The following is an 18,654-nucleotide window of genomic DNA, read 5'->3' on the forward strand; positions in this document are numbered from 1 at the left end:
ATTATGATTGGCATTTTAATGAGATTTGGAGAAAAGAAGATCCTGTCCCTATTAATCCTTCTTCCATCTTCCAGAAGTTCAGTGTTGCATTCCTAGCTTATATAAAGCCTGATATATCACTGTGTGAAAATAACTGATGAAATTTTCTTTGACAGTGGTATTTTTCTTCTGTTTTAGGGGCTTCACTGCGACTTTGCTTGCCTGATGTTTCAATACTTGGTAAATAAGCCTTCGGAAGAAAGGGTTAGGGAGATCATTGTTAATGCCGTTGAAATTGAGCAGGTAAGCAGGGACGCTTATATAAGTAGCACATCTCTCTTTGATGTTTGACTGCATTAGATTGACTCATATGAAATTGCTGTTTTGTAGGTCAGAATAGATATCAGAAATATTATATGGTCAACCTGGAAGTACCAATAGATGATGTATTACAATTATTATGTCATGTTAAAATTTGGCTTATAAGCCAGTCTTTATTATATATTAAGATTTTATGTATACTAAAATTTGTTTCAGGACTATTTTAAAATTTCATTTATACATCAAATTTCGTGCCATACCAAACTATTCTAATTATCTTAGCTTTAGATTTTTAGCTACTAGAGGGCAGTGATGGTTTCTTGTTTTGTATTCTTTTTTTTTTTTTTAACTTTTTATTTTAAATTGGAGCATAGCTGCTTAACAATGTTGTGGTAGCTTCAGGTACACAGCAAAGTGACTCAGCCATACATGTACATGTATCCATTCTCCCCTATAACTCTCCTCTCATCCAGGCTGCACATAACACTGAACAGAGTTCCCTTTCCTATACAGTAGGTCCTTGTTGGTTGTATTCTTAAAAAACCAGCAAGGTATCTAGCTTTAAGCATGCATCCTATGTTCATAGAATGAGGAAATAAATGAATTAGTGAATAGTAAAATGTGATTTATGGGCATGTAAAGATCTCTAACTAGAAAGACATGGATGCTTCACTTTAGAATGTATTTTTATCATTTGAAAGAGCTAGTTGAAAAATAAGTAAGTTTTTAAACTTAAAAAAAATAGCTTTCACATTTGAAGAGAGAAAAGTCATAAAATGGATTTTTTTTTTAATCTAGTTTTTATTTATTGCTTTGGCTGCGTTGGGTCTTAGGTGCAGCATGTGCCCGAGAGCTCAGTAGCTCCAAGGCATATGGGATCTTACTTCCCTGACCAGGGATCAGATTGCAACCCCTGAATTGCAAGGCAGATTCTTAACCACTGGACCACCGGGGAAATCCCAGATTTTGGAATCTTGAATCACTTTTAGAACTAAATCCAAATGGTTAATATGTTTTTATTTTTTCTCTATTAACACTTTACCACTGTCATTAAGAATCTGCCTACAATGCAGGAGACCTGGGTTCAATCCCTATGTTGGGAAGATCCCTGGGAGGGAGAAGGGAGTGGCAATCCACTCCTTCTGTCCTGGAGGATTCCATGGACAGAAGAGCCTGGCAGGCTATAGTCCATAGGGTTGCAAAGAGTCGGACACAACTGAGCGACTTTCACTTCACTGTCATTCAATACAATTGGAATTCAGATTATCTCCCAATGCTCAGATCCATTTCTATTTCTTTCTCATTTTCTCTGTTAATTGTTTTTTCTTTCCCAGCTCCCTTTTAAGTCATGTTCACCACAGCAATCATCTTAGGTGAATCTTTTTCTAGATATTTCAGAACAAAATATCTCCTTTCTTTCTATTGAGAAAGCATATAAATTTGGGTCCTACAAGTGCTACTTTAAAATACCAGTAATGTAACAGTTAGTTTCAATTTACTTTGGCTACTTGAGAATGTGAATCAGTGTGAGTAGCAGCACCCCAAACCTTTTAAGCAAATGGGCATTGTTTGCCATGTTGCAAGGATTTATGCTAGTGTACTTTCCTCAAACAAGATCAGTGATTTAGAAGGTTAATAAAGCTAAAACCCTCTTTTTATTTGGAAAATATATACTATTTATTGTTCTTTTTTTGTACTTTACTCTGTTTTTATTTATGTCTTAGGAGTTTTTAACAGAAGCCTTGCCAGTTGGCCTCATTGGAATGAATTGTGTTCTGATGAAACAGTATATTGAGTTTGTAGCTGACAGATTGCTTACAGAACTTGGATTCTCAAAGGTAAGGTGTTTCAAACATTACTACTAGCTAAAATGTTATAGTCAGGTAAGGACTCTAAAATACATACTATATTTCACTGAAAGCGTTTGTAACACACTAGTCTATTTTTTTTTAACTTTAAACTTTTTAATTTGTATTGGGGTATTGCTGATTAACAATATTGTGATAGTTTCAGGTGAACAGCAAAGGCACTCAGCCGTACATATACATGTATCCAATTCTTCCCCAAACTAGTCTATTTTGTAAATTGTCCATGATAGGCTTGTTTTACCCGAACCAGTTGATTTTGCAAAATCCTTAAATGAAACTTAAAATGAAATTCATTAACAGAAGTAGGAGGCTGATAAATCATAGAACTAATAAGCTCAATAAATTATTTTATAATAATTGTAGGTACTATTTAATAGGACTATCTTTAAATAATTGGATTTAACATGCCAATATATGTTTATCCTCAGGTAGATCCCCATGTGTCTGTGTTGTAATTTGAGGGTTAATATTTTTAAATAGGAAATCATTATTAGGAAGACATTAGCTGTCATAATTTGACTCTTTGAACTCAGTTGTCTTTAAGTTATTTCTTGTTTATCAGAGATAATGTACCTGAATTTTCATGTGTGTCTTTCACATGAGATGGAGGCTGCAGCCGGACTAACTGGGTTTGAGTCCTGATTCCACCACTCACTAGCAATGTGACCTTAGGCAAATTGCTTAACCACTGTCTCAGTTTCCTTATCTGTAAAATGAAGATAATAGTAATAATCCTTACCACAGATTATTGGAGAAGCAAATGGCAACTCACTCCAGTATTCCTGCCTGGAGAATCCCATGGACAGAGAAGCCTGGTGGGCTACAGTCCACAGGATCACAAAGAGTTGGCCACGACTGAGCACACACACACCACAAGTGATTGCTGATGAGTTGGTGCACCTGAAGCACTTATAATAGTGTCACACACACAGTAAATGAACACTCAGTGGTCACGTTGTTTTCATCATAAGTGTAACATTCATCACAATCTCCTGTATATTACTATTGTTAATTAGAAATGTTAGGTTCTGATTTCTCATGGAAATGGAAGTTTAAATTATTGAGAAGCCTTATAAAATCCATGATGCTTATGGGTAATCATTAACTCTCTTGATAATGCACTTATTTTCTGGTAGCTACAAAAATATTGTGATGAGAATCAGATGGGACAAAGGTTTTTGGTAACTATAAATTGTAAAATATCACGATTTATATTGTTTTTGTTGCAAGATCGTCTCTTTTGCTGATCATTAATGAGATAAACAAAGATTTTAATTATATTAATATGACCTCTGAAATTTATAAATTGTGTATTAAAAGAAATTGTTTCTGTTTCTAAGTTACATGTTTATCATAATAAAATTAATTTGCTTACTTACAGCCTTAAAATGAACTCACTGTCTTTTAACCCACCACCATATCTTTACACCCACACATCCACCTTCTACTTATTGGAAAATTACAGACCTGTGGGTCTAGTCTTCCTTGGAAAGTTTGCTAATTGTAGGTATACAAAACATGCCTCCTAAGGAGAAAATCTGGACACAGTACAAAAACCTCAGTCTCCACAGGCCTTCAAACTATCTCAGTAAATTCCAAAAAGCAGAAATTATACTGACTCTTAGATTTTAATGCAATAAAATTAGAAATGAATAATAAAAGATTACCAGAAAGTTCCATCTACTTAGAAGTCAAAACTGTGTCCTTTAAAATGAGATTAAAAATGAAAATATAAACTAAATGACAATAAGATTACTGTATATCACAATTTGTAGAATGCAACCAAACAGATCCCCAGAGGAAAATTTGTATCCTTATAGGCATATATTAAGAAAGCAAGATAATTTAAAATGCATAAGCTAAAAAACTTTGAACTCAAGGAGCTAGAAAAGAAATTATTCTTATAATGATAATTTTTGGGCTTCCCTGGTGGCTCAGACAGTAAAGAATATGCCTGTAATGTGGGAGACCTGGGTTGGGAAGAGCCCCTGGAGAAGGGAATGGCAACCCACTCCAGTTATTCTTGCCTGAGAATTCCATGGACAGAGGAGCCTGGCGGGCTACAGTCCATGGGGTCTCAAAGAGCTGGACACAACTGAGGGACCGACACACTTTGGTAAAATAAGAGGTTATTTAAATTAGCGAATGGTTGTCACATAAGAATTCTAAGCAGAAGCCACATTAATGTTGTTTTCAACTTAGTTTTGGATTAGTCAATAAATATTCAAGTACTTCAGTGTGTCAAAACCAAGCTGCTTGATTTAGGCTGGTCTTAGCTATTTTGCTCCCGCCATGAATGATTGGGAAGAGCCTCAGTTGTAAAGTCTAGTGAACCTATGACCACTGTCCAGTGTACTTTGCACTGTCTCCTGCCGTGAGTGAAAACTCACATGTTTACTGCCTTGAACACTGTTTCTGACACAGTTTCACAGAGTTCCACTACATCAACCACACCCAGCATGTCTGCTTTTTTTTGGGGAAAAAATACACATGGCTTTATTAAGATATAAATGACAGAACATGCAATATGCCTATTAATAAATGTTTTTTTATTATTTGAAAAACATTGAAAAACAATTCAATGGTTTTGGTATATTTGCAGAGTTGTGCAACTATCACAACAATCTATTTGAGAACATTTTTATCACTCCACAAAAGAATTCTATCCCAGTTAGCGATCAGCCACTTGCCTTTGCTTCTTCCATCCCCCGTAGCCCTGCTGTTGCTGCTTCGTTGCTTCAGTTGCGTGTGACTCTGTGTGACCCTATGGACTGCAGCCTGCCTGGCTCCTCTGTCCACGGGATTCTCTAGGCAACAGTACTAGAGTGGGTTGCTATGCCCTCCTTCAGGGGATCTTCCCAACCCAGGGATCGAACCCCGGACTCCTGCCTTGCAGACAGACTCTTTACCTTTGAGCCACCAGGGAAGCCCCCACCATAGCCTAGGCATTACTAATCTAGTTCTTGTCTCTTTAGATCTGCCTATTCTGTAATCCCCACTTCATATAAATAGAATCATACAATATGTAGTACATACTGTATACTGGTATATGGTATATACAAAGTCAATATAATGTTTTAAAGTTCCATTCATGTTAGCATGTATCAGTACTTTTTTCCTTATTATGGCCAAATAATATTGCATTGTATGATTATACCTCATTTTGTTTATCCATTTATTGGTTGATGGTGGCATTTGGCTGGCATTTTTTGGCTATTATGAATAATGCTGCTATTAACATTCTTGTATAAGTTTTTGTGGGAAAATATGTTTTCATTTATCTTGGATACATAACTAGAAGTGAAACTCTTGAGTCATATAGTGACTCTATCTTTAATCATTAGAGGAACTACCAGACTGTTTTCCAAAGCCACTGCATCATTTTATATTAACACCAGCAGTATATGAGGGTTCCAGTTTCTCCACATCCTCACCAACAGTTACTGTCTTTTTTTTTTCCTTCCAGTTTTGAGATATAATTGACATATAGTGTCATTTAAGTTCAAGGTATACAGCATAATGATGTGACTTCCATACATCATGAAGTGATGACCACAATAAGTTGTCTGTTTTATTACACACCTACAGCCATCCTGTGTGCTTAGTCGCTAAGTCATGTCCAACTCTTTGCGACCCATGGACCATAGCCTGCCAGGCTCCTCTGTCCATGAGATTTCCCAGGCAAGAATACTGGAGTGGGTTGCCATTTCCTTCTCCAGGGGATTTTCCCAGCCCAGGGATTGAACCCAGGTCTCCTGCATTGCAGGCAGATTCTTTTCCATATGAGCCTTCAGGGAAGCCTCAACAGCTGTCCTAGTGTGATGTGGTATGAAACGGTATCTTATTGTGGTCTCGATTTGCATCTCCCTAATGGATAATGATTTTGAGCATCTTTTCATATACTTATTGACCTTCTGTAGGTATTCTTTAGAGAAGCATTTATCCATTCAGATCCTTTGCCCATTTTAATTGGGTTATTCGAATATGTTCTTTTCTGTGATATTCATAATTACTGCCTGAATATTCCAAATTTAAAGAATTCTCTTTTATTGTTCCTCATGAATCATCAGTATGCCTATCAAGCTGTATCTCCAAGCCTGCTTCTTGAATTCAGAAGCAGTGAAAAAGCTTCTTGTCAACATGTGTTCCATTTTTTGTTTGGGGTTACAATAGATAGCATTTAGTCTGTCTTCCCTGATCATGGTTCCTTAACAGCAGTTTGAAGATTACACGTCTCCTGTGAACTAAGAAGCATTTAGGTCCACAGTACATTGTTGATAATGTAATATTCTGTGGTATCATGTAGATGTGACAGCCTAGCGGTGGTTGTTCGGTTGCTAAGTCGTGTCCAACTCTTTGGACCCCATGGACTGCCGTGTGCCAGGCTTCCATGTCCTTCATTATCTCTTGAAGTTTGCTTAAACTCATGTCCATTGATTCAGTCATGCCATCCAACCACCTCATTCTCTGTTGCCCCCTTCTCCTCCCACCCTCAATCTTTTCCAGCTTCAGGGTCTTTTCTAATGAGTTGGCTCTTCGCATAGTAGTAATACCTGTGGAAAATGCCTATAATACCTTTGGTGTTTTAGAGTTCTCAAGCTGTGAAAACATTTTAGTTTGGTATTAAATCTTCTATTTCCTGATATAATCTTTTTTTTCCTTTCAATTTCTGAGAATACCAGAGTTGCTAGTATAGTTCCTTTAAGAGGTTAGCAGGCGATCTTAGTCATCCTAAAATGTATCAGTCTTGACTGCCTCCAGGACCCTAGGGAATATGTGATCTCCAGGTGATGATACAAGGTGTTGGGAGACCCAAGTTATCTGTTGCTCTTCTTATGTGATGCAATTTGCTTCTTCAGAATGTCTAACAATATTTCTTTTCTTTTCAGGTTTTTCAAGCAGAAAATCCCTTTGACTTTATGGAAAACATTTCCTTAGAGGGAAAAACAAATTTCTTTGAGAAACGAGTTTCAGAGTATCAGCGTTTTGCAGTTATGGCAGAAACTACAGATAATGTCTTCACCTTAGATGCAGATTTTTAAAACCCTCCTCATATCGAAACTAATCATTGGTAAATAACAGCCTATTTTTCTCTGCTTAAAAACAAAACACAAACCTAAAGTATCTCCTTTAGGGCTTAGGAGTTTGCTCAAAAGGAAATCTGAAACCAAATATCAATCAAGTTGGATTTATAGAAATACCCTTTAATTTTACTGTTTATCAGTCAGAGTATGACCTCCAAATGCTTTTGTTTCATCCCTAAAATATAAGATGGCATTCCGTAGTTGTCAAGAGCATGGGGTGAGGGGTCAGATAGAATTTGAGGTTCTGTCCTTCTTTGTGTGACCCTTGGAAAGTCAGTTAATCTGTCTAAACCTCAGATGAATGTAAACCCTAAGGTGAATGTGATAGCAGGTCCTAAATTCATAGAGCGTGTATGAGGATGAGACACAGCATGGGTCTCAGCCAATACTGCTGTTGTGTCCTCCTCCTCTCTCTCTCCCCCTTCTCCCTCTCCTGTTATTATTATTGTTATTAATAGTGTTAATTGCAGTGATGGGATAAAATTCTCCATCTCCTCAAAGTAACTGTGATTCTAGGTCCTAAGATCTAGAATTAGATCTTTGTGTTTTTAATGTTTTAGAAGAATGTAAATATTTCCTCAAAAAGATTGTACTTCTCTTTAACATGAGAATAACTTCTTTGAATTTCTCAGCGTTATAGTTAAGGACATTTGGTTCTTAGCTGCTTTGGGCAGAATACTTAAGAGTGGAATCCTTGACGTTTTCATGAGAGTTGACCTTGTAAGCAAAATGATTCTGCTCCTTTAGAAATCAAAAGGATCATTTTAGCCAGATGTAGCCCTGAAATGTTTAAAACCAGGGTGAATTAGCTAGAATGGCATTTCTCAAAGAGTATTGTAAGAGCTGTTAGCCTGTCTAGGTATTTTGTGGGGAGAAAAAGAAAGATTCTGTGGTCAAATGAGTTTGGGAAATGTTCTGTGCTCCATTCCTCTTTGGAATGTGGAGTTGGTACGTCAAACACTGAGAAATTCTGCAGTGCATCCATGTATGCTGCTGCTGCTGCTAAGTCGCTTCAGTCGTGTCCGACTCTGTGGACCCCATAGACGGCAGCCCACCAGGCTCCCCTGTCCTTGGGATTCTCCAGGCAAGAACAGTGGAGTGGGTTGCCATTTCCTTCTCCAGTGCATGAAAGTGAAAAGTGAAAGTGAAGTCGCTAAGTCCTGTCGGACTCTTAGCGACCCCACGGACTGCAGCCTCCAGGCTCCTCCGTCCATGGGATTTTTCCAGGCAAGAGTACCAGAGTGGGGACATCAATGTATACCCCACTGCATATTCCAGACCTACTTAACAAAGATCTGTTTTTCACCTGTTAACATCTCACCTAATGTTCCTCAGAACATAGTTTGGAAAAAGCTGCCCCAGGACTATTTTCTACATGGAAGAAGGGCTTGTGGACCAAGCAAGGGAGGGCCTGGTGGGGATTATTGAGTCATTTCCACTTTGTGCCAAGCTGAGAAGTGTCCCTGTAATTGACTGCAGCTATATTTCTTATACTCCTAAAACTCTCTTATGCTGTTATTGAGATTCAATTTTTTTCTGGAACTATGCATGTCCCAGGACAGCAGATGGTGAGGGAGACTGAGGAAAGGCCAGCCCACGAGGTCTCTGAGAAGTCTGCTCCCTTTATGGGAGGGAAGTGTCAAGAGGTAGTCTGAGCCTAAGCAAGCAGTGGGTTTCCCCACTCACAGCCAACTGTTGCGTACAATTCTGGTTAATAAGGATTAGAGATTTTCTCTTTGAATAATTTTTGCTCCATTCAGTCCACAACTACCTAATGCATTAAAACGGGGAGTTTTCAAGTGGATGCAAAGGAACAGGCCATGACTTTATCTGTTAGAGAGAATATCGGAAATGAGCTATTTTGGCCTATCATAATACCATATACTTGTTCAAGGATTCAGAGTTTGCTGAGTGTTTTTATATCACCTCATTTGATCTCAAAACAGCCTTATGAGTTTGCCAGAGCAGGCAGGATTGGAATTTTATAGATGGAGGGGGTGAGGCTCAGTCAGGTTCAATGGCTTGGCCAAGATCTGCTCGTAGTCACTGTCACTATGATATATCGTTTTTTTCTTAGAAGTTACCATGTTTCTAATTTTTAGTCCTTTCTATTCATCTTGACTTGATTTTGCCTATTTTCCCATTAAAGTATCATATAGTTCAATTAAGATATCACATACATTAATTATTGTATCATAAACATTATAACTATATTCAGGTAGTAGTTCAAAGATATTCATCTACTGCTAACACAAAAACTTACATTTAAAGTTGATAATATATCGGTAGTGACATAAGAATAAAAGAAAAAAGTTTTAGATTGTATATGCCCTTTGTTTTGAATCCACCTCTTTCTCATAGGTAATGACAGGTGCCTTAATATGAAGCTTATTTACCATAGCAATAAACCTAACTGTAGTGAGATGAAGTTTTAATACTGAAATACTGGATTTTATAATACACTGGTTTATTATATTCAGTACTCTATCCCCTTTTCCGAGCTTCCAGGTTTCATATTTATTTATTATGTTTAGTATTTTGGTTCTTAGTTCTTAGGGAGTCAAGAACTTGTAGAATCTCTTTTTGATATTATCTCACAAGCAAAGAAAGTAATTCAGAACATGTTTATAACTTTTTTGTTTTAACAGCACATGTATTTAAATCATTGCTATAGTAGTTAAAGTTAAGTTTATTATTTAAGAATGTAAAAACTAGTCATTCAATGACAAATTGCATTTATTAAAAATGTTTCATTGTAGCATGTAGAAATCATGACTTGAAAGGACTCAGGAAGACTGTTTGCTCCAGTGCGTCAGACAGGGCTGTTTTGCTGTTCAGTTACGTATGAAGTGAAATAAACAACTGTTCTTATAATTTAAGCTTACCTCAGTCATGTTTTTGTATATGAAATGCTTCCTTTAACTCATTTTGAAACATTCAGATGTTTCAGCTTCTTTTGCCATTTTGATTTTCATTTGTTCATGGAAAACACACCATCTTATATATTTAAAAAATAAATTCTTTAATATTCAGAATTTTGAATTTTGCATTTAAATATGCTAACATCATGTCATAGAATTCCTAAATTACAGTTATTCAGATTAAGCTAAGGGCCACATGTCAATAATTTTTGGTGATTAAGAAAGCTGATGGGCTGCGAGAATGCCAGTTTAATCCTGTAATCAGCTGTTATGTTTTTGAACTAAGATGAGTGAATGGGTAGCCAACTCAGGAACTCTTCATAATCTACATGAGTGGCACAGATTGGAAATCTGGATATCTTTATTTTTCCCTCCCTTTAAATGGTCTGCTCTTTTTTTAGACAGCTACAGGTTCAAAGGAAAATCTGATAGTCCCAAGGCATTAGGATGAAAGAATTTAAGCCTTCAAATTTGGGGCTTGATTCTATTAAAGAAAATACAGGTGAAAATGAAAGGCTGAAGAATTTTTTTTTATACAGGTAAAAATAGAACAATTCAGTCTTTTTCTAAGTTTACAAGAATCTTATGTATTTGACTCTGTTTGACAACTGTGTTTGGATTTTTCCAAATGTCTGGTCATTTAGCAAAGCAAGTATCTACTATGTACATAGAAAGCTTTATTGAATGTGGTATATGCAAATATTTTTAATGTATTTTACATTATGGTGAAATCAAGCCAACCCTGCATATATGCAATTTGACAAATGAGTTGTTTTGTTCATTGTTTTGCGTTAGTACGTTGAAATAAACCGTATCATGTCTCTGTCATTTCGTGTATGGCCTTTTGAGTAAGAATGTTTCTTTAAAGGTGCAGGGGCTATCCTAGTGAAGGACTGTATATATTTTCTATTTGTGTATACAGATAAACATATTGGTATTACTTTAACTATTCCTCCTACCACTCTTTGACCTAAGTGGCACCCCCTTCAGCTGTCTCTCATCTACTTTCTCTCAATCCATGAGCCTTTCTTCCTGTCTCTTGGTATCCAGCTGAGATTCTACAATATATCGTATTACTAGTAGTAACATTCTTATCAGTACCCTGAACTCTGTTCTTTATCTGCGTTTTCTACCTTACAGAGAAAACTCAAAGCAATTCTCCATTCTGTTATGAAACAACAATCCAGTTTTTCCCTGTTTGTACCCCTGCAGCCAAATACTGCTAGAGAAAAAGTCGTATAAGACAAATTGGATCTACTTTACATTCATGATTACCTACTGTCTTAGTCCATCTGGGCCACTATACAAAAAACTGCTGTAGAGTGGGTGGCTTAAGCAAGACGTTTATTTTTCACAGTTCTCCAGGTTAGGAAGTCAAAGATCAAGATGCTAACAAATCTAATGTCTGGTGAACCTTGCTTCTTGGTTTATAGACAGCTGTCTACTGGCTGTGCCCTCACATGAAGGGGGTGATCTCTGAAGGCTCTTTTACAAGGGCGCTAATCTCATTCATCGGGGAGATCCCCTGGAGAAGGAAATGGCAACCCACTCCAATATGCTTGCTTAGAAAATCCCATGGATGGACGAGACTGGTGGGCTACAGTCCATGGGGTCGCAAAGAGTCGGACATGACTGAGCAACTTCATGGAATCTCATTCATGGGCTTCCCTCGTGCAGTTCATTAAAGAATCTGCCTGCTAATGCAGGAGACATGAGTTCAGTCCCTGGGTTGGGAAGATACCCTGGAGAAGGAAATGGCAACCCACTCCAGTATTCTTGCCTGGGAAATCACATGGACAGAGGAGCCTGGTGTGTTACAGTCCATGGGGTCACAAAAGAGTCAGACATGACTTAGCAACTAAACAGCAATCTCATTCATAAGGGCTCTGCCTTTATGATCCATTCACTTCCCAAAGGCTTCACCCCCAAATGCCATCATACTGGCGATTAGGTTTCATTTAAAAAAATTTTTTTTTCCTTTTTGTTTGGGGACTAGGTTTCAATATGAATTTTGGTGGGACCCAAACATACAGTTTATAGCACCTACGTCAGCACTGTCTGACAATCATACTACAATTTCCCGGTGAACTTGTTCTCCATTCTCCACAACTGCTTTTTCACAGTTTCCACGCTCTGCTCCTACCCTTGCTCCCCAAAGAAGTACCGCTCTCATGTATTTTTTCTTTTTGGGCTCTGGGCACTTAGAGATTCTCAGAAGAAAAGATTAACAATATAGGAGTTCTGAACCTAGAACCTAAGAAGTTGGCAGTAGAATCCAGGATATAAATTTCTATGCATGACTTCTGCTTCATTACAAGCAGAGAGTGATCGAGGAGAATATCTCTTCTGCTCCCCCTTCCAGGAGTAACAGCCATTTAACCCTGGGAGGTCTTGCTTCTGTTCCCACCACATGATTCTCACAGGGCTGCCAAAGCTCCTTCGTCTGCACAAAGCACACTGCATCTGGGCACAGCATTATGTGTGTGATCCTCGCGGGGCCAGGTCCTTAGCTAAGGTGTTTTCTAAATGAAACTAAAGGGAAAAGGTCACTTTTATTCTAATAACAAAGCTAGAGAAAAGGTCCTACGTCTAATGGCAAAGTCCAATCTTATCCCAATTCTTTGCTGCTTTTCATTGTGTAGGTAATAAAAGCCTATATTTTGCCTGAGATAGTTCAAGTTAAGCTTCTTGTGTGTGCTTTGTCTCTCAGTCGTTTTGTGCAACTCTTTGTGACCCTTTGGACTGTAGCCCCCCAGGCTCCACGGTCCATGGGATTCTCCAGGCAAGAACACTGGAGTGCGTTACCATTTCCTCCTCCACGGGAGCTTCCAGACCCAGGAATCGAACTCTTGTCTCCTGTGTCTCCCGCATTACAGGCAGATTCTTCATCACTAGTACCACCCGGGAAGCCCAGGTTTCTTGATTTGCAACCAAAAGGACCATAGTTAGAGAAGAAAATGGTTCTGGAAACCAAGTGACGGGAAAGAAACTGGGTGTTCATGTGTGTTTCAGTCCAGGAGCTGAGAGTCTGGAATCTGCACCTGGGTGGACCCCGAGAGCCAGGTGTTTGAGTCTTCAGTGGAAGGGAAGTACTGTCTGGAGGACAAGAGAGGAGCTGAGCTGAGTTGTGAGTCTCAGAAGAGCACAACTGTTTCAAAAGAATGTGGTATCTGAGGCCTGTATGATCAGTTGGCAATAAAAAAAAAAAAAAAAAAAACCCAGCTGTCCTTGCTTTACGTGACCTTTTTAGGTGACTTGTGCATCTGGGCTTTCTGCCCCATATGCCACCTCTCACAACCATAGCTGCTCTCTGTTCATTTCTCCAGGTTGGTATGTTCACACATCATAGGAAAAAAGCATCTCCAGTGTGTGTGAGTATGCTCTCAATGGTGCCTCACCAGTAACAACGGTGTCCAGGTTCTAAGAGGAAAAATGTGTGCTTCACTGTATTTTGAACACTTAATTCTTAATAAAATATTCTTTGTACATACCATAAGGTGATTTTTGCAATCATATTATTGCAATCATTTCAATGGCTCCCTGATTTTATGCGGAATTACTGTATCATAGTAATATTGGTTTAGCCTAAAAGTTCTTTGGGGTTTTCGAAAAACCTGAAGGAAATTTTCAGCCAAACCGGTAGTTTTTAAGTGATCTGAGGCTCAGACAAGTTACTTGCCCAAGTCCACACAACTAGTAAAAGTTAGAGGCAAGACTCCAACCCAGCTGTTGTGGCTTTAAATCCCATGTTTTCATTGAGTGCACCCAAATTTCTATTCCTTCTACTGCTGGAAGCCCTTGGCTTCCTGTGGGTGGTACTCGCTCTGGAAGATTCAGGAAACGTTTTTGCCTGGGGTCACATCTCCTGGCTTCCTCATGGTGGCGCCCTTGAGCCACTGGTTTCTCAGCTCAGGTGCTGCTTCTTTACCCAGGAGCTGAGGAGTTAGATTTTAAGGGACTATTCTGTTTCCAGTTTAGCTTCGGCTGCTTGGCCGGAGCATGGCGCCCAGAAACATGCAAGAAACTCACGCTCAGCACTGGCCCTTTAGAAGGGCAAACTCCCAGCAGGAGCCCACAGGGGATTTCAGTCCTGGCTGACTGTATAGAGATGAACGTCGAGGGGGTTGTGCAAATTTTGGTAGCCACTGAAAGAGGAGAAATCTCATTCTATAAACAGATGCCACGCAGTTATAACACAACTGACAAACTACACACCCCTTGTGAGATATCAGGAGCCCCAGAACTAGTCACAGAGTCACCTGTGACTTGGTGTTTCTTCTCCATCAGTTTGGAGGAGGAGGTGGTGGAGAGGGGAGCGTTGGAAATGGCAGAAAGGGGGTGCTGACCCTCTAGCCCCTTCTGGGAGGATCTGGGGATGGAGGCAACATACTAGCTCTTATCTGTTGCGCCTGAAAAGGTCACGTGTGTTCCTTTGGCCCTGGATACCCAAAACTCTCCTCCACTTTGGTCTGAGGAGGGTGATACCTACATTTGGGGCAGGATGGGGTATTTTCACAATTCAGGTTATGGGAAGCAGATTTCCTGAGAGTTAGGGGCCATTGAATGATGCTTCATCCTATGAAACCTAATTTTTTTTCCTTAACAAATTTTATTTTTGAAGCTCTAGGTTTATTACTTGGGAGTGAATCTGTGTCCAATATTGTGTTATTACTCCCTGTGAAGAGCAGGACCCCACTGACAACCCTCTACACCTGCGGCACAGCTACAAGCTTATTAAAACACAGAGAGCTGGGCCTCCCAGTGTTTGCTTCTCATGTGCGTGAGCTCAAGAATCTGCATTTGGAAATTCTGCTCCTGGTGGAATTTGGTGGAATATCTGCTGGTCTTGGGGAGCTCCTGGAGACTGCAGCTCTCCCTAAGGACAGACCCTGACGGACACCATCGTGCAATCCTCTCTCTGGCCTAAATCTGTCTTGACCCAGTTAACTCATTTGCAGCCCACAGAAAGTACCTCAAAATGTGGGACACTGTGCTGTTGTGAGGTGTGAGAGAGCACAGGCTTTAGACTTAAACTGTTGCTGCTGCTGCTGCTGCTGCTAAGTCGCTTCAGTCGTGTCCGACTCTGTGCGACCCATAGACTACTTGACTCATATCCTGATGCTTGACCATTTACTGGCTGGACTTTGGCAAGTCACAATCTGTAAAAGTAGGAAGAAAAACAGTGTGGACTTGTGTTGCTGTGTAAGTATAGAGAACACCTAAAATAGCACCCAGCACATAGTAGGCACTCAACAATTGATGTTATTATCTCAAAGCTCTGTCTAGCTCTAAAATTCTAACTCTATGCCTGGAACATTCCCATTAGCTTAGAGAGACCTTAAAATCAATAGTTTCTGCAAGGCTATGTCAGCTTTAATAATTTCATCATTGGCTAGGTTTCATTTCCATTGTACAGACTGTTGGGTTTTTTTAGTATAAATTTCTAAATGGTCTTAGTATCTAGCATTTTAGTTGGCTAGGAAATATATTTGTGTGTTTCCTTAGCAAATAAGATAGCTTTACTCTGCCTACAACATCAGGAGCAAGTGAAACTCAGTTCACCTTAATCACCTATACGGGTTTAGCAACCCTTACTGCTGTTTTTCGGAGAAGGCGATGGCACCCCACTCCAGTACTCTTGCCTGGAAAATCCCACGGACGGAGGAGCCTGGTAGGCTGCAGTCCATGGGGTCGCTAAGAGTCGGACACGACTGAGTGACTTCACTTTCACTTTTCACTTTCATGCCTTGCAGAAGGAAATGGCAACCCACTCCAGTGTTCTTGCCTGGAGAATCCCAGGGATGGGGGAGCCTGGTGGGCTGCCGTCTATGGGGTCATGCAGAGTCGGACATGACTGAAGCGACTTAGCAGCAGCAACTGCTGTTTTTACTAACATTCCCTTTTAAGGCTAATGAACAAATCACAAGCCTTCATAATGAATAATTCCCATTTCATTTTACAAGCAGCAAAGTAACTTTAGTGCCACGATATATCATGGCTCTAAGAAGAGACCTCAGTCCCAGGAGATTATTCCCCTGCTGTTCCCTCAACTGGATTGAGAGGTTGAGGGTCCAGATTTGCTGCTCCTTGGCCTATGAAGCCTCTCATGGCACCAGCTGGGATTCAGACTGGCTTTCATTTGCAGTAGGGACCTCAGTTTGAGCCTAGGCCCTATCAATGGGGGGAATGACTGGTATTTTGAGAGAACTTATGTGGTGGCTCAACTGAAGTTTCTTTGTATGGGATTTCCTGGGAGGGAATCAACCCTGGGGCAAGGAGACAGGTCTGCTGGGTTTGACTCAAGTGCTGAGACGAGGCAGAGATTCTGAATGTAGTGTGGAGGGCATGAATCAAACCCCCCCAGGAAGGACAAGGGTGAAGGTAGAGCTAGAAAGAGTGGCTTCATCCTGCCCATGTTGCGATACAAACCACACCGAGGCGAATACGAAAAGGAGAGGTCCAGGGGCCCTCCCAGACCAACTTGTAGCCAACTTTGGTGCCTGGCAGAGCAGTAAAAAGTGGATGTGCTTGGTTTTTCCACCTTCTTGCTGTTGTAGATACACACACACCACACTCTAATACATAGATGCATCCATATACAACTTTATACATATTTACGATTTTCCCCTGGGACAAATTGGGTCAAAGAAATGCAGGATTCTGAAGCTGTCCTGCTTTAAAAAACTGTACAGAAGTGAAATATGCATACATAGATAGGTCTGTCTTTTTTCCTTAAATAATAGAGATGTTTACATACAAAACTTCCTTTTTTAAAAAACTAAAACTGTAGACATATTCTAAAACCTTTTCTTTGGCCTTAGAAGAGGAATTTTTGTTTTAGCCACACTTCTGGAAAATCCCATGGATGGAGGAGCCTGGTTGGCTGCAGTCCATGGGGTCGAGAAGAGTCAGACACGACTGAGCGACTTCACTTTCACTTTTCACTTTCATGCATTGAAGAAGGAAATGGCAACCCACTCCAGTGTTCTTGCCTGGAGAATCCCAGGGATGGGGGAACCTGGTGGGCTGCTGTCTATGGGGTCACACAGAGTCGGACACGAATGAAGCAACTTAGCAGCAGCAGCAGCTACTTATTCCTATGGCAAATAGTCTTAGCTGTCTACTCCAAAGCCATCCCCAACCCTTGCCTATTTCCAATGACAGAAATTGAAAAGCCATGTACTTCCTTTCCCAGATTCCCTTGTAGCTAGGCATGGCTAACCGGCCCAGTTTGGCTAATAAAGCATGAAGGAAATCTTCTGGGGCTTTATAGAGAAAGTTTTCCTCTCCACTGAGAGTGAGTCTTATGAAAAGAAAAGCTCTACCAAAAATACTTCTTTGAGCCCTACCTTCAAAGAATCGCATCCTTGGATCAGTGGCAGCCACCTTGTGACCATGAGGCAACAAGCACGTGGAAGAACAGCAAGGGTAAGATTTTGGTGATGGAAGAGGTAAAAGGCAAAAGATGACTGAGTTTTGAAGATGCTGTTACACGTCTAGGCCATGTCCTACCTCCTATTTTCTGTTTATGAGACAGTAAGTATCAAGATGACCTGGGCTATTCTTAATCATGGCTTCTATCATGGGCTTAGTCACTCTGTTGTGTCTGACTCTTTACAACCCCATGGACTGGAGCCTTCCATGTTCCCATGTCCATGGGGATTCCTGTCTCAAGGCAGGAATACTGGAGTGAGTTGCCATGCATCTTCCCAACCCAGGGATCGAACCCAGGTGTCCCGCATTGCAGGCGGATTCTTTACCATCTGAGCCACCAGAAAAGCCCATGGCTTCTATTACTTATAACAACTGTATCTTAACTGAAAAAAGCAAATTTAAACACTTTAAGATGAGATCATTATCCCTCTTCTCTCATCCTGCATTCCTTACCCATAGCGTGGTCTCAATACTCCCACTGCGATTACATTCTTGACAAAACATCTAAAAAGGTGAAGACACCCAGGTCCCTTTCTCAGCAGTTCTGGTGTCCTTCACTCATGTTCATTCCCACCAGTTCTGGCTCCGCCCAGCTTTCCCACCTTTTGGCAGAGGACAGAAGGCAGCTCTAAGCAGTCAGCTATCTTCCTCGTGGCTTCACTCGGCCACCCCGCCAACTCCCCATTCCCCATGGCAGCTAGGCCAGAAGGGGTGTGCAAGGCACTCTTGGGTCCTGCTACTGGGCTACGCTGCCTGCTTCTCATTTCGGGGGCTGAAGCCCAGCGCCCTTCCTTCCTGAGGAGGAGTTCACGGTGGATGGGATCTCCATGCTACTGCCTCTAACTGAGACCATGTTAGAAACACTTAATGTTCAAACCAGAACCTTTGTTCTGAAAATAGTACATAAGGTGCTTGTGCCTGGAATACAAAGAATTCAAGGATTCTTTCAAAGGCAGCCGGAATCATTTTCCCTTCCGCAGGTATGTTTGGACTGAGTGAAATGTTTGACTGCATTACCCCTGAATGGCTGGTTTCCTGTTGTGATTT

General features: G+C 40.2%; 1 protein-coding gene across 5 annotated transcripts in view; it reads left to right on the forward strand.

Annotated features, from left to right (window-relative positions):
• The window catches only part of RRM2B (ribonucleotide reductase regulatory TP53 inducible subunit M2B), a 37,676-nt gene extending 24,033 nt beyond the window's left edge, over nucleotides 1-13,643 (forward strand). For 2 of the 5 annotated variants that reach the window (XM_005215608.5, XM_010812159.3), the window contains exons 7-9: nucleotides 178-282; nucleotides 2,025-2,138; nucleotides 7,058-11,001. In XM_005215608.5, coding sequence (XP_005215665.1) covers nucleotides 178-282; nucleotides 2,025-2,138; nucleotides 7,058-7,210 — 372 coding nt within the window. In that variant the 3' untranslated portion in view covers nucleotides 7,211-11,001. Of the gene's footprint in view, nucleotides 1-177; nucleotides 283-2,024; nucleotides 2,139-7,057; nucleotides 11,002-12,921 lie in introns of those variants that run through there. The other 3 variants (XM_059874489.1, XM_025001872.2, XM_025001871.2) reach the window with 3 other exon arrangements.
• The last annotated feature ends 5,011 nt before the right edge of the window (nucleotides 13,644-18,654 follow it).

This window comes from Bos taurus, chromosome 14 (genome assembly GCF_002263795.3).
Source record: "Bos taurus isolate L1 Dominette 01449 registration number 42190680 breed Hereford chromosome 14, ARS-UCD2.0, whole genome shotgun sequence".
In the NCBI taxonomy this organism is placed as follows: Eukaryota; Metazoa; Chordata; class Mammalia; order Artiodactyla; family Bovidae; genus Bos; species Bos taurus.